Source organism: Carcharhinus amblyrhynchos, chromosome 12 (genome assembly GCF_965287045.1).
Source record: "Carcharhinus amblyrhynchos chromosome 12, sCarAmb.v2.hapA, whole genome shotgun sequence".
Classification (NCBI taxonomy): domain Eukaryota; kingdom Metazoa; phylum Chordata; class Chondrichthyes; order Carcharhiniformes; family Carcharhinidae; genus Carcharhinus; species Carcharhinus amblyrhynchos.
Window position 1 is genome coordinate 80,923,207 of NC_137335.1, and position 15,685 is coordinate 80,938,891.

General features: G+C 42.1%; 1 protein-coding gene across 4 annotated transcripts in view; it reads right to left on the bottom strand.

Annotated features, from left to right (window-relative positions):
• The window catches only part of LOC145351150 (kinesin-like protein KIF13B), a 166,743-nt gene that overhangs the window by 55,733 nt on the left and 95,325 nt on the right, over positions 1-15,685 (bottom strand). For all 4 annotated transcript variants that reach the window (XM_080200824.1, XM_080200823.1, XM_080200822.1 and 1 more), the window contains 6 exons: positions 15,491-15,602; positions 13,184-13,396; positions 9,393-9,503; positions 4,579-4,713; positions 2,737-2,867; positions 1,778-1,864 (listed from right to left, as the gene is read on the bottom strand). In XM_080200824.1, coding sequence (XP_080056950.1) covers positions 1,778-1,864; positions 2,737-2,867; positions 4,579-4,713; positions 9,393-9,503; positions 13,184-13,396; positions 15,491-15,602 — 789 coding nt within the window. The remainder of the gene's footprint in view (positions 1-1,777; positions 1,865-2,736; positions 2,868-4,578; positions 4,714-9,392; positions 9,504-13,183; positions 13,397-15,490; positions 15,603-15,685) is intronic.

A 15,685-nucleotide genomic window follows, 5' to 3' on the forward strand; every position in this document is an offset into this window, starting at 1 on the left:
ATTTCGACACCCTGCACTCGGTTCCCTCCTCCAGATCATCTATATAAATGGTAAATATCTTCAACAACCAGTTCTTCATCCAGATGCGTGGAACAGCCATGGGGACCAAATTCACACCTCAATATGCCAACATCTTCATGCACAGGTTCAAACAAGACTTCTTCACCGCACAGAACCTTCAACTGACATTATACACTAGATACATTTTCTTCCTTTGGACTCTTGGTGAACAATCACTGAAACAACTACATGATGCCATCATCAAGTTCCATCCCACCATCAGATTCACCATGGACTACTCTCTAGAATTGGTTGCATTCTTGGGCACACGCATCTCCAACAAGGATGATCACCTCAGCACTTCACTGTACCACAAGCCCATGGATAACCTTACGATGCTCCACTTCTCCAGCTTCCATCCTAAACATGTTAAAGAAGCCGTCCCCTTCAGAGAAACCCTTTTGTATACACACAGGATCTGCTTAGATGAGGAGGTTGCAACAGACACTTACAGATGCTGAAAGACGCCCTCGTAAGAGCAGGATATGGCACTCAACTCATTGATCAATAATATTGATGCACCATTGTGAAAAACCACACAGGCCCCCTCAGAAGACAAACATGGAACACACCGGACAGAGTACCTCCGTCATCCAAGAGCAGAGAAGCTATGACATCCTCTCTGGAGCCTTCAACATGTCATTTTGCCGAGGTCATTCCCACACATCCAATACTTGCCTCCAAACAACCGCGCAACCTCAAAACAGACCATTGTATGCAGCAAACTACCTAGCCTTCGGGAGAACAGTGACCAGAACACCACACAACGCTGTCACAGCAAGCTGTGCCGGATCATCGACGTGGATGCCATTATCTCACGTGAAAACACCATCCACCAGGTACACAGTGCATGTTCTTGTGACTCGGCCAACATCGTCTACCTGATACGCTGCAGGAAAGGATGTCTGAGACATGGTACATTGGCAAAACCCTGCAGATGCTACGACAACAAATGAAAGGACACTGCTCAACAATCACTAGGCAGGGATGTTCCCTTCCTGTCAGGGAACACTTCAGCGGTCAAGGGCATTCAGCCTCTGATCTGTGGGTAAGCGTTCTCCAAGGCAGCATTCACGACACACGACAATGCAGAAACTGATAGCCAAGTTCTGCACACGTGAGGATGGCCTCAATCAGGATCTTGGGTTCATGTCACACTATCTGTAATTCCCACAACTTGCCTGGGCTTGCAAAATCAAATAACTGTCCTGGCTGAAGAGAATTCACTCCTCTTTAACCTGTGCTCAACCCTCTCTCCATTCACACTGTCTGTATCATTGGTGTTATGAGTCTACTTACTTTGCCATATCTTTTGCATCGATATAGAAATCATTAATATGACAATCCCCAGACCCCAAAAATATATTTGATCTTATTATTTCTACCATAAGAATGGACTCATAAATTCTAACTCACTCATTGAAGTTCCTTGGATTGCAGCACAGCACAAATATTGTAACCCAGTTCACATTTAAAAGTTGTAGCTACGATGTGGAGATGCCAACGATGGACTGGGGTGGGCACAGTAAGAAGTCTCACAACACCAGGTTAAAGTCCAACAGGTTTATTTGGTAGCATGAGCTTTCAGAGCACTGCTCCTTCGTCAGGTGAATCACCTGGTGTTGTGAGACTTCTTACTGTGCCCACATTTAAAAATGTAAATGATAATAGAGCAGAGAAAACTTTGAGTTTTAATTTTCTAACCACTCAAACTTACCTGAAGAAATGGTTGTTTCCCCAAAGGATTCGATCGCCGTGGTGAAGCTGCACATGACTAGTCAAGAGGGAGCCATTCACAAATGTCCTGGGAGGGATTACAACCAAAGGTAGTGAAAACATTGGTTAAGCTGACAAAAATGAATTCATTTGAACTACAACAACTTGCATTGATATGGTGCCTTTCATGTACTCAAATGTCACAAGGTACTTTAAAACTTAAAGTTTAAACTTTTAGGTTTATTTATTAGTGTTGCAAGTAGCTTATATTAACACAGCAATGAAGTTACTGTGAAAATCCCCTAGTTGGCACACTCTGGCACCGGTTCAGGTACACTGAGGGAGAATTTAGCATGGCCAATGCACCTCACCAGCGCGTCTTTCAGACATGGGAGGAAACGAGAACACCCAGAAGAAACCCAAGCAGACATGGGGAGAACCTGCAGGCTCCACACAGACTGTGACCCAAGCTGGGAGTCAAACTCAGGTCCCAGGAGCTGTGAGGCACCAGTGCTCACCAACGTGCTGGCCATATAAACTATCATACTGAGCCACATAATGAGTATGAGGGCAGAAGACCAAAAGCTAGGTCCAAGAGTTTAAGGAGTACCCTAAAGAAGAAAAGCAAGGTAGGGAGATGGAGAGATTGAGGGTGGGAATTCCAGAGCTTAAGATCTGAACAACTGAAGGCACAGCCACCAATGGTAGAATTATTAAAGTCAAGGATGCTCAAGAAGCCAGGGTTAAGATCTGTGATCTGGGAGGAATCTGATGATTCTTCAGCAGGATGGTAAAGCCTTACACAGTTTGCAGTAATGACTCACTGTTTACCATTGGGCTTAAAAGCAACAATTTCCTTAGTCCGGGTGCATAGGTCCTGCCCACCCTTTCAGCTTGGGAACAATGATGGATCAATTTTATTTTTAATAAATCATGTGAGTTTGACTGGAAGAATCTCACCTGGAGTTTTGCTTTGGTGTGAGAATTACTCGTCTCTCTGGAGAGATATCAATGATACAGTGTTCTGGAAGTATTCCCATGCCACACAGTTGGATATCCTGGGAATCATCAGAACCGACTAGCGTGTGATTCTGTCAGATGAGGAAAAACATAAAAGATCACATTCCCCTTCCCCTCTCCCACACTACAAATCAGTTCTTCAACAACCAAAATACTTGTCTTAGATCCGAGCAGTAGCTTATGAATTGCCAATCTTTAAGTTATGATAATATGGAATGTACTGCCTGAAAGTGTAATGAAAGCAGACTTGGTCATAACTTTCTATTGAATAAATATCTATGACAAGAATATTGCCCAAGAGCTATGCAGAAAGAGCAGGGGAGTGGCACTAATTGAATATCTTTCAAACAGACCATACAGGGATGATGAGATGAAATGCTTCCTGTGTAGTAAGATTCTATAAAGATGTTCCAGCACCAATGCATCTATTTTCAATTTGCTTTATGTGACCACGTATATACCCAGTGGTATACTACTGAGACAACAGTGCAGCATTCCTCAGAAAAACAAACCACTACACACAAATTAGGAGGAATGCACAAAAAAGGAACTGATTTGATTTATTATTGTTACATGTATTGGGATGCAGTGAAAATATTGTTTTGTGAGCCGTTACAGACAAAACATACCATAGAGTTTTGGTCACCCTATTATAGAAAGGATATTTTTAAACTAGAAAGAGTGCAGAAAGGATTTACAAGGATGCTACTGGGACTTGATGGTTTGAGTTATGAAGAAAGGCTGGATAGACTGAGACTTTTTTCTTTGGAGCGTAGAAGGCTGAGGGGTGATCTTATAGAGATCAACAAAATAACGAGGGGCGTAGATCAACAAGATAGTCAATATCTTTTCCCAGAGGTAGGGGAGTCTAAAACTAAAGGTTTAAGGTGAGTAGGGAGAGATACAAAAGGGTCCAGAGGGGCAATTTTTTCACACAAAGGGTGACAGTTGTCTGGGACAAACTGTCAGAGGTAGTAGTAGAGACAGGTACAATTTTGTCTTTTAAAAGGCATTTAGATAGTTACATGGGTGAGATGGGTACAGAGGGATATGTGCCAAATGTGGGCAATTGAGACTAGCTTAGGGGTTTAAAAAAAGACGACATTGACAAGTTGGGCTGAAGGGCCTGTTTCCATGCTGTAAACCTCAATGACTCTAAGACTCTATCTATGAGTACGTAGGGGAGAAGATGATAAGGTGAAGAGAAGGATCAGCTTAACGTGTGATAGGATCATTCAAAAGTCTGATGGCAACAGGGAAGAAGCTGGCAAAAAAAAATGAATGTGTGAGGTTTTCTGTTCCTGCAGTCTCCTGCTGACATTTCATAGTGCCTGCTCTGTTTCACCCACTTGTCTGGCATTAGGACAGCACAATTGTTCCTAGAGGTGTAGGGAGTTTAAAGACATGATTCACAGGGATATTTTGCCAGATCATTCCAGTTCGATACATCATTATTTCTGAGATTATGGTTGATCAGTGACCTAACTCCACATAATATTTGGTTGTATGCATGGGCAGAAGAGATTAGGAAGAGGCTCAGCTCTAAGTCAAATAACCTGTCCATATCCAATGTAAGTCTAGCTGAGAGCTGCCAATGATCTTTAATAAGAAGGAATAAACGGAATGTTGAAAAACCACAAAAACAATGCAACACAGTTGCTTTTTGTCAGTTGTGCAAAGGCAGCATGTAGTAGCAGTAAGAGCTCTGTATAAATAGGGTCCAAGGCAGACTGCTCAATGTTGTATTGAAATTACATTGTTACCCATAAGCAACAACATTACCTTTAAATAGTAAACAAGCAGCTCATTTAAGGCTGGATCTGCATTCAAATTCACCAAGAAACACTTGTCATCTCCAACTTTGATTCCAGAGGACTGGAGAGAAATGCCAAGCCTTTCCAATTGCTTCTGACGCTCCTGTAAACACAATTGATATAAATCCATTTTAAAATATTCCGTGGAGGATACCAAAGCACCACATTTGCCCCAGTATGGCTTTAGTAATAAACAGCTGATAAAGAAGAGGAGGGAAATTGACTATGGAAACTGAATTCATTATTATTCTGAAGTAAATGCACCCCTGATCTGCTTTAGTCATAAGGCCCAGCTTAAACGTCAGCTAATTTAGTTACATTTCCATTATCCACATACTTGAGCTTTAGTTTTTCAGAACATTGCTGGTTCTTTTCTAGAAAGAGTAACAGCTAATTGTTCACAATTTCAAATCAGTAATTAAATCAAGCAATCCAGACATCATGAAGAGTGATTACTTGGTCAGATTACTTACTGTTTTGTAAGCAATCACAAGCTTGGGAGTTATGTTCAAGATCAGTGGCAACATTGCTTTGTGTCTCTGCAATCAATCTGATAAACAGATCCAAAGGATGGTCAAACAAACTGAGTGTGACAAAGTCAATACCAATACAAACAAGGAGGAGCTCTGTAGCATCTGATCTTAAAACAACATGGAAATAAGCACACAGATAAAATTGTTGATCTGGGCAATCAAACAACATCAGATAGTCAAGAGCAAATTAAATAGAGATTAGAAAATGCAAAAGTGATATTTAACATAACAATTCAGCTTCATCTTATTACAAATTAGGGTTTAAACGAGGATTTAAACTAGTTTGGCGGGGGGGGACCCCAAAGCAGTAGGGAGACAAAAGAGAAGATTGAGGACAGCACAGAGTTAAAGAGAGCACATTAAATAGTAAAGGCAATGTCAGTAATCTGAGTACCAGACAGATCAAGCAAAAGCAGAATGGAGAGCAAGGAAAGTCCAGATTAAACTGCATTTATGTCAATGCAAGAGACCTGGCGGGCAAGGCAGATGAACTCAGGGCATGGATGGATATGTGGGACTGGGATATTATAGTAATTACTAAAACATGGCTAAGGGAGGGACAGGACGAGCAGCTCAATGTTCCAAAGTACAGATACTTTAGGAAAAACAGGAGGTGAGAGAGGAGGGGAAGTTGCACTTTTGATTAGGGAAAACATCATAGTCGTATTGAGAGGGGACATATCCAAGGGTTAGGCCACCGAGTCTATACAAGTAGAACTGAGAAATAAGAAGGGGGAAATTACTTTGATAGGGTTATACGATAGGCTCCCAAATAGTCAGTGGGAAATTGAGGAGTAAATATGTAAGGCGATTACAGACAGCACCAAGAAAAATAGGGTGGTAATAGTATGGGATCTTAACTTTCCCAACATTGACTGGGACAGCCATAGTATTAGAGGGTTGGGTGGAGAGAAATTTGTTGATTGTATTCAGGAGGAATTTCTCATTCAATTTGTGGATGGCCCAACTAGAGAGGGGGCAAAACTTGACCTCTTGAGAAATAAGGAAGGGCAGGTGACAGAAGTGTTAGTGAGGGATTACTTTGGGACCAGTGACCATAATCCTATTAGTTTTAAGATAGTTATGGAGAATGATAGGTCTGGCCCAAAAGTTAAAATTCTAAATTGGGGCAAGGCCAATTTTGATGGTGTCAGGAGCTTTCAAAAGTTAATGGAGGAGTCTGTGGAAAGGCAATGGGATGTCCGGTAAATGGCAGGCTTTCAAAAGTGTGTTACCCAGTATTCAAGATAAGCACATCCTCTTAGAGCGAAGGGCAAGGCTGGGAGAAATAGGGAACCCTTGATGACTTGGGATATTGAGGCACATGACATGCAGAGGCAGCTGGGATCAAGTTAATCCCTTGAAGGCTTAGGAGTAAAGTTAAGAGAGAAATCAGGAGGGCAAAAAAGGGGACAGGAGATTGTTTTGGCAGATAAAACAAAGGATAATCCAAAGAGCTTCGACAAATACATGAAGGCCAAAAGAGTAACAAGAGAGAGAGTAGGGCCTCTTAAGGATCAACAAGGTCATCTATGTGCGGATCCACAACAGATGGGTGAGATTCTAAATGAATACTTCTCATCAGTATTCACTGTTGAGAAAAGCATGGAAGTTAGGGTACTTGGGAAATAAATAGTGCTGCCTTGAGGAGTGTACATATTACAGAGAAGTCTTAAAGCGCATCAAGATAGATAAATCCCAGGACCTGATGAAGTGTATCCCAGGACATTGTGGGAGGCTAGGGAGGAAATTGCGGGTCCCTTAGCAGAGATATTTGAATCATCGATGGTCAAAAGTGAGGTGCCTGAAGATTGGAGGATGACAAATGTTATGCCTTTGTTTAAAAACGGCTACAGGGAAAAGCCTGGGAACTACAGGCCAGTGAGCCTCACATCCGTGGTGGTAAGTTGTTGGAAGATATTTCGGAAGACAGGATCTACAGATATTTAGAGATGCAAGGGCTGATTAGGGACCATCAGCATGGTTTTGGGGGTGGAAATCATGTCTCACAAAGTTGATTGAGTTTTTTGGAGGGGTAACCAAGAACGTACATGGGGGCAGCGCAGTTGTTGTTGTCTACGTGGACTTTAGTATGGACTTTGACAAGGTACTGCATGGTAAGTTGTTGCATAAGATTAAATCTCACGGGATCCAGGGTGAGGTAGCTAAATGGATACAAAATTGGCTTCTGGTTGTAGAGGATTGTTTTTCAAACTGGAGACTGTGACCAGCAATATGCCTCAGGGATTGGTGCTGGGTCCACTGTTATTTGTCATTTATATTAATGATTTGGATGAGAATATAGGAGGCAATGTTAGTAAGCTTGCAGATGACACCAAGATTGGAGGAGGAGTGGACAGTGAAGAAGGTTATCTCGGATGGCAACGGGATTTTGATCAATTGGGCCAGTGGGCTGACGAATGACAGATGGAGTTTAATTTAGATAAATGCAGGTGATGCATTTTGGTGGATTGAACCAGGGCAGGACCTACTTAGCTAATGGTAGAGCGTTGGGGGGAGTTACAGAACAAAGAGATCTAGGGGTACAAGTTCATAGCTCCTTGAAAGTGGAGTCACAGGTGGACAGAACAATGAAGAAGGCATCCAGCATGCTTGGTTTCATTGGTCAGAGCATTGAATACAAAGTATTCAAACAAACGTAAAAAACACACCTTCTATTATTGCACTATGGACAAAAATAATGCCTAATAAAGGGTCCCTCAATGTGCACAAGGGAGAAAGATAAAAAAAAAATTACACTTGCTTCAAGTTTATAAGGAGCCGTAAGGAAAATCATAAAGAAAGTTGTTAAGATCGTTGGAGCAACACACTGCATTTTATGAGAATTACTGGCTGCCCACCATGAGAAATGGAGAAGAAGCACTCATCCATTCTTCTACATTATTCCTATCCACCAAACAGCCCTCAGACTAAAACTAGCAATTGACCAGACGTTTCCATTTTGGGGGTGAGCTGTTATCGAGTCTTTTTCAACACCTGTTGCCCTTTTCCCTATTTCAAGACACTTGCCATTTCAGTCATTGAGTTGGCATCTTGCCATGAGGTGATGTGGAGTTGGTGGTGAGAAATGGGGAAGATTGGGGAAACAAAAAATCTAAATGCAAATGCATCTCAATTAAATCACACATCTTCATTTCCACTGTACGGCACAAGCCATTTTGCAACATTAGCAAACAATGGTTTTATATCGCTAAGATTTTTAAAATTTCTGATGCTGTAGTTCCTGAAGTCAGCATCTTCCTTTCTCCCCCATAGCACAGTGGTTAGCACTGCTGCCTCACAGTTCCAGGGACTCGGTTCAATTCCAGGCTTGGGTGACCATGCAGAGTTTCATGTTTCCCCGTGTCCGCGTGGGTTTCCTCCCACAGTCCAAAAATGTGCGGGTTAGGTTGATTAGCCATGCTAAATTGCCCCTTAATGTCAGGGAGATTAGCAGGGTAAATAGCTGGGGTTATAGGGATTGGGCCTATGTGGGTGCAGACCTGATGGGCCGAATGGCCTCTTTCTGCACTGCAGGGGTTCGATGATTGTTTCAGATGACTGCTCTGCTTTATATTACCAATAGTCTGCTTTATTTCCAAATGACCGCATATAAATTTAAGAGCCTTTACCCCACTCCCCATAAAAAAGGGAGGTGGTAACAATGACATTGGACCAGTAATCAAATGATCCAGGTTACTATCCTGGGGCAATCCCATCATGGCAGCTAGTGGGATTTAAATTCAATTAATTAAGAATTTCAATTCTGAAATTGAAAGCTTGTCACAGTAATAATGACCATAAAGTGTGGACAGCCTGTTCTGAAACCTGTGCTAATATTACTACGCAACCATGCTTGGAGGTATCGGAAGATGTTCAGTGACAGTGCTACCCCTTACATTTTTTCTTAACTTCCTGGGGGGAAGTTTCCATTTGATCTCAATGACCAAGTAGCAGAACTTGCCCTATATATTGCAGCCAATTTGTATCAGCTTACAGTGTGTTAGAACGCCAACTAACTGACCCAGTGTGTTCCCCAATGAACAACACAAAAATATTTCAAACCGCTATATTCTCATTCAGAAAACTAGTTTTACAGATTTTCATCAGAATTCTTGTCCAGGAATTAATCAACTGAGGGAATTTACCACTCCATAACCCTGCCAACTGCAGTTACTCAATATGGTTCCCCCATAAGATTCACCTTCTGACTTCTATTGTTCACTAAAGATCATATTGCACAACATACCTGTGCGATGGCTTCTGTTTTCCTAAGCTTGTCTTCCCATGTAACAGTCATTTCCTGGATTAACTTTTCAGACTCTTCCAAACGATCCTTCAGCTCTGGGGCTTTCATTGCCTGATACAGGAAATCCAATCAAATATTTGTAAGTAAACATCTGATTAAGTCCAAAGAAACGATTCTATATGGACACTTAAAAATAAAACTAATTGAAGTACGTACATAATCATAGGGAAAACCAGTTTAGACAATGAGTGGTTAGGATCTGGAATATGCTGGCTGGGTGCTCTGGAGGCAGATACAGTCAAGGCTTTCAAAAAGGAATTACTCAAGAGAAAAAACAAAATCGAGCAGGGCTATGGGGAAAGGGGGGAATGCAAAAAGCAAAATTGCTCTTGCAGAGAGCCGACACAAACATAATGGCCGAGTGACCTCCTTCTGTACTGTAACCATTTTATGTTTCTGTGAAGAAGCTCAGTTTTTTACAACTTAAATACTTTCTCCCCCAAATTCCACTGCACACTTCACCCCTTCACATAACCTCAAACTACTCTTCCAATTTTCACCTCCCCCCCCCCCAACCCCGACAGAAAACACTTGGGATACAGTGAACAGAGAATGGGGATGAAGGTGAACAACAAAACTTTTAAATAGGTGTTGACTAAAGAGGGTTGAAAATATGGACAACAGATGCTTGCCCACCAGTTAAGCAGATTAACTGGAAGTTCATTGAAAAATGATAATTTTTATGCTCACATTAATCTAATACAGTGCCAGCATCACCCAAGAACAGTGCACAAATCATTGCCACCAGCTCATAAAACTAAAAATAACCCTGTGGCAGTAATAGTACACATCACAAGTACAGGTCTCTACTACGTAATATAATCTTAAAATTCAGATGGTATCACAAATCATGAAAGATATGTTAGCAAGTCTTCAAATCATCAAAGGAATCTTTCAACTAGTTTAATGGCTTTGTAATCTCTTACAGGAGTCTATTCTTTACATCTTATGGGACAGTCAGTCTTTAGTACACATTGACAAAGAAAAGGAACTTCGCATTGTTCGAGTTATCACTCAGCAAATGTTTGATCACAGCAGAGTCTAAATCCTGTATTAGATGGAGCTTTACAGCTTGGATTTTATGGTCAATGGCAAAACAAGGACACTCACTGTTGATCTCTAAGAAAGAGGCCCACAAAGAACTAGCAATCTATGTGGTGGGAAATTCCCTTCCCAATCGCAGTTTAAATCGGGCTCCAAATCAGGAGGATGGCATGGCATGCAGCAGCTATGATATTCGTGAACCAAGTCAGCAACTAAAGTGAAGCATTCAAAGTGGGAAACCACTAAAAATTGGTCACTATCAATTGCAATTTTCTGATCACAAAATAAATGTACGGCTGTATCAAGATAGACCTAAAGAACAGAATTTTAAACAAAGAATTTTTAAATCAGTGAAATTAAAAATCTAAAATTATTTTATCAGAAGCAGTAAGGGTGGCACGATGCCTCATTGCACCAAGGACTCAAGTGCAATTCCTGGCTTGGGTCACCATCTGAGCAGAGTTTGCATGTTCTCCCAGTGTCTGCATGGGTTTCCTCCTGGTGCTACGATTTCCTCCCGCAGTCCAAAAGATGTACTGGTTAGGTGCATTGGCCATGCTAAATTTTCCTTCCATGTACCCGAACAGGCGCCAGAGTGTGGTGACTAGGGGATTTTCACAGTAACTTCATTGCAGTGATAACGTAAGCCTACTTATGACACTAACAAATAAAACTTTAAAATGTTAAGAAAATTACAAAGTTGTCATTAAAAACCCTGTTGCACCTCATTCAACAAGTAAATTTCTCAAGAGTTTTACCGTGAGACCAGCAGCATTAGAGTGAAGGTTCTTGCCAATTCATGATAGAAAGGGAGATGGTAGTCTGTGGCAAGTACAGTTCACCTTAAGGAAGAACACAGGCCGCAATGCATATTATTCCGTGCATATCTGGACTTCCACAAATTGTTGTCAGCTCCAGACGAGTAATAATGGCGAATGCTGATACTTTCAACCTCATTATACAGCAAAATCCAGACCAACAATTCACTGGTTAGGCCTCAACTGGAAAACCAAAGACAATTTGGGGCAGCATACTTCAAGAAATATGTAAAGACCCTAAAAGGATGGTTTACAAGGCTGTACACAGTAAGAAGTCTCACAACACCAGGTTAAAGTCCAACAGGTTTATTTGGTAGCAAATGCCACTAGCTTTCAGAGCGCTGCTCCTTCGTCAGGTGAGTTTGCTACCAAATAAATCTGTTGGACTTTAAACCGGTGTTGTGAGACTTCTTACTGTGTTTATCCCAGTCCAACGCCGGCATCTCCACATCATAACTTACAAGGCTGTAACCAGGGTTTGCTCAGGAAAGATTGGAAAACTTAGGGCTGTCGCTCCACGATGTGAGGTTAACAAAATGAGAGGTTCTGATTGGAGGGATAGTTGGACAGGTACTTGGTGAGGAATTTACAGGGTTATGGACAAAATGTGGGACTGAGCCACCACGGGCATGACAGACTGGATGGCGTCCTTCTGTGTTCCTAATTTCCATGATTCCATCAGAAATGAACAAAGGTACATTCTCCAGCAGGGGTCAGTGTGGCTCTGCACTTTCTGTTCCCTGTTCTAATTTTCAGTGTCCCCCTCAACCTCAGCTGAAAACAGTTTTTTAAAATCAATATTGACCAGTGTTTGGACCTAGGACCTTCCCATCCGAGTATAATAGCGCTCGGTGGATTTAGTAATTCAGATTTAGTAATTCAGATATAATCAGACAACAACCTCTAGATTTGGAATTTTAACATCCTCCCCCTTTATGTATTCATTCATTGTACAGGGCATCATTGGCTCGGCCAGTATTTTCTGCCTAACTTAATTGCTCTTGAGAAGATAGTGGTGAGCTGCCTTTTTGAACTGCTGCAGTCCATGTGTTGTAGGTACACGCATTGCTGCTGGGAAGGGAATTGGGAGACAGTGAAGGAATGGCAATAAAGTTCGGAGTCCTTCTAGATGGTAGCGGTCATGGGTTTTGAAAGTGCTGTCAAAGTAGCTTTGATGAGTTACTACAGCGCATTTTTGGAGATGGTGCACAGTGTTGCCACTGTGCATCGGAGGCAGAGGGAGTGAATGCTGGAAGTGGTGGATGGGACGTTGAGCAAGCAGACTGCTTTGTCCTGAGTGGTGTTGAGCTACTTGAGTTGTACTCAGTCATTGAGTGAAGAGCATTCCATCATACCTCGAGTTGTGCACTATCGGTGGGTTGGATAGGCTCGGGAGTCAGGATACTAGTCACTGGGAATTCCCAGCCTCAGGATTGCTCTCCTGGTCCAGTTCAGTTTATTTACAATTTGTTGAAGACTGACACTTGTGATACTGGGAACCACAGGCGGATGCCAAGATGAATTATCCATTCAACACTTCTGAACGAAGATGGCTGAGGAGCTTCAGTTGTTTCTTTTACACTGCAATACCAGGCTGTCCGCCTTCACTGAGAATGGGAATATTTGCGAAAACTCCTTCTCCAATAGCTGCCTAAGTGTCCACTGCCATTAGCAACTGGACATGGCAGGACTGCAGAACTTAGATCTGATCCATTGGTTAATGGATAGCAAGCATTTAAAATTGTGCCTAACATTTACTTAATTATTTCCAGACCCTCTTTCGCAGATTAGTTGCACATCCTACCAACCTATTCCTCATGGACTGGATCACTGCTCTGTTTAAAGTCAGATACTTCCACCACATCATACCTCTGCTCTGGAGAGCTGCTCCCGAAGTTTATCTACTTCCTCGCGGAGTTCCCGGATGATTCGGGCGTTGGGATCCTCATTCACCACAGCATGATTAATTATATTTTTGGCTCTGTCTGCATACCTCAGCGTTGACAACGTTTCATCGTAATTGTCTGCTGCAGGACTGACTGTTGCGATCATCGCTGTTTTGCTATTTCCACCAAGACTATCCTAGATTTTTGGAAAAAGAAGCAAGGAATTAGACTACATATTTGAATTACCTCCCCAAATCTATGTAATGCGCGGTGGTACAGTGATTAGCACTGCTGCTTCACAGCGCCTAATAATGCTCCCTCACAGTGCCAGGGATCTGGGTTCAATTTTGGCCTTGGGTCACTATCTGTGTGGAGTTTGCACATTCTTCCCGTGTTTGTGTGGGTTTCCTCCAGGTGCTCCAGTTACCTCCCACGGTTCAAAGATGTGCAGTTAGGTTGATTAGCCATGCCAAATTGCTCCTTAGTATCTGGAGATTAAGAGGGCAAATATATATGGGGTTGCAGGGATGGAACTGGGCGGGGCTGTTGTCAGTGTGGGCTCGATGGGCCAAGTAGCCTCCTTCTGCACTGCAGATTCTAAGATAAAAACTGACACTTCCTTTGTTTATGTACATGATTTGGATATTTTAAAACATTGCAAAGTTGCATCTCTCCATTTAATGGTTAGAAAACATAATGTCTATCATGTCTTAATAGCTAACATGGTGTGAGATTGAACCACATCATGAACATTCCTTCTGCGGACAGGATCTGAAGTGGGCCTTGAACTCTGAGCTCAGAGGCAGGACACAATCCATTGAGCCACAGTGGGGGGCAGGGGGGTGGGGAGTGGTGGTGCAGCCGGTCCTCTTCTATTAAGACAGAGTAATCAATCTGCTTTGATAATATGCAATTAGTTACTCAGAAGAATAAAGTGTAGCTCCTCTCTTCCCCTCCCAATCATCCTCTCCCCCCGCTCCCCCCCCCCCAACCAACAAGCAACTTAACTAGCACACATAATCCAAAACAGAAAGAATTAGCTAACTACAGCTGAAACAGATCAACCCATGTTTCAGTGTAAATTCCAACAGAGTCACATCAGGGTGAGCCAAGCTATTCCCTTTGCTTGAAGGAGACACAGTACAGTAACATGATTAAAAACTCAAATTGCTGAATAGATATACAGTTCTTATTAAATCAAAAGTCTAAGCTTCATTGCCACATTCTTTTCACTTTTCTTCAAAGGTCAGTGGCTGTGATACCGGACCACAGAGCCAGCACCACATCCAAGTTGCCAGTGACCAAATGGGACTCTGGAAAGTGACCGTGGACAGTCTATTTAATGTGGGGATAGCAAGTCTGAGCATGATCCTATGATCTAAAAACGTCTACTTCTCAGCAGACACCATTGGATAGTGTTGAGGAATGGGAAGCTCATTTGCTGAAACCAGCTGATTAAGCACAGACCAAGAATCAAAAAGAGAGATTACTGGATGTGGTACAATTAAACCGAAGAGCCCTAGATTACCACATTATTTACTAAACCAGATCTGTACACATGACCACAGCCCACATTTAACCCAAGGGAAAGTTGGCTATAAATAAGCTTCCATTCAATTCTTGCAACTGCACTTAGTTTCTACATTGCCTCTTTGCTAAAAGAAAAATGCTCTTTTTGTCATACCATATCCCATTCATTATGAGAACATGAACTATCAAGCGTTTCCTGATCTTTTGGCTAAGATCAAGGGTCAGATCAAGCCCAGAATGGGATGTGATGCCTTATCTTGTCGGCTTGTTTGTCTCTCGTGTGGGTGCCTTGAATTGGATTCAATTGGATGTTGAACCTGATTTTTGGAGCAATGAAGGAATGGATTTGGGTTTGCCTGGTCCACTCTGAGCACTGGCTTTGTAACTTTAAGGGTGGAGTAAAAAGAAAATCAAATAAACAAACAGTTTAATACAAGGGTCGTATGTGCATGAAACATTAACTATGTTTCTCTCACCACAGATGCTGCCAGATCTGCTGAGTAGTTTGTCCAGCATTTTCTGTTTTTATTTCAGCTTGCTATAAAACCCCTCAGCTCTTAAGTCAATTGGTGGGATGGCTCTTTTTCTCTTCTTTCCACCACCAAGCTCCCTCTCCTCCCACCATCTTCCCCATCCCTCACACAACTGATTCATCAGCACTCTCCTTTCAAACTATTAATACATCAAGAATTACAAGAACAAACATGCATTGGACCACTATTTTGAAAAGCAGTAAGCCAGGTACAAATTGTCAGTTTACCTTGAGTAGCCAGGTTAGCACAGAATCCCTGTAGGGAACAAACTTGTTCTTGTATTTACCAGCAGCCTGATCTGCCAAAGCAGAGATTACCAGGCCAAGAGTCGTCAAGGATCTGAAGGTGGAAAAAAGTTAGCACAAAGAAATACTACATTAGCAAGAAAATTATGTTTGTGTTCACCTGTCCTTGAAGATAAT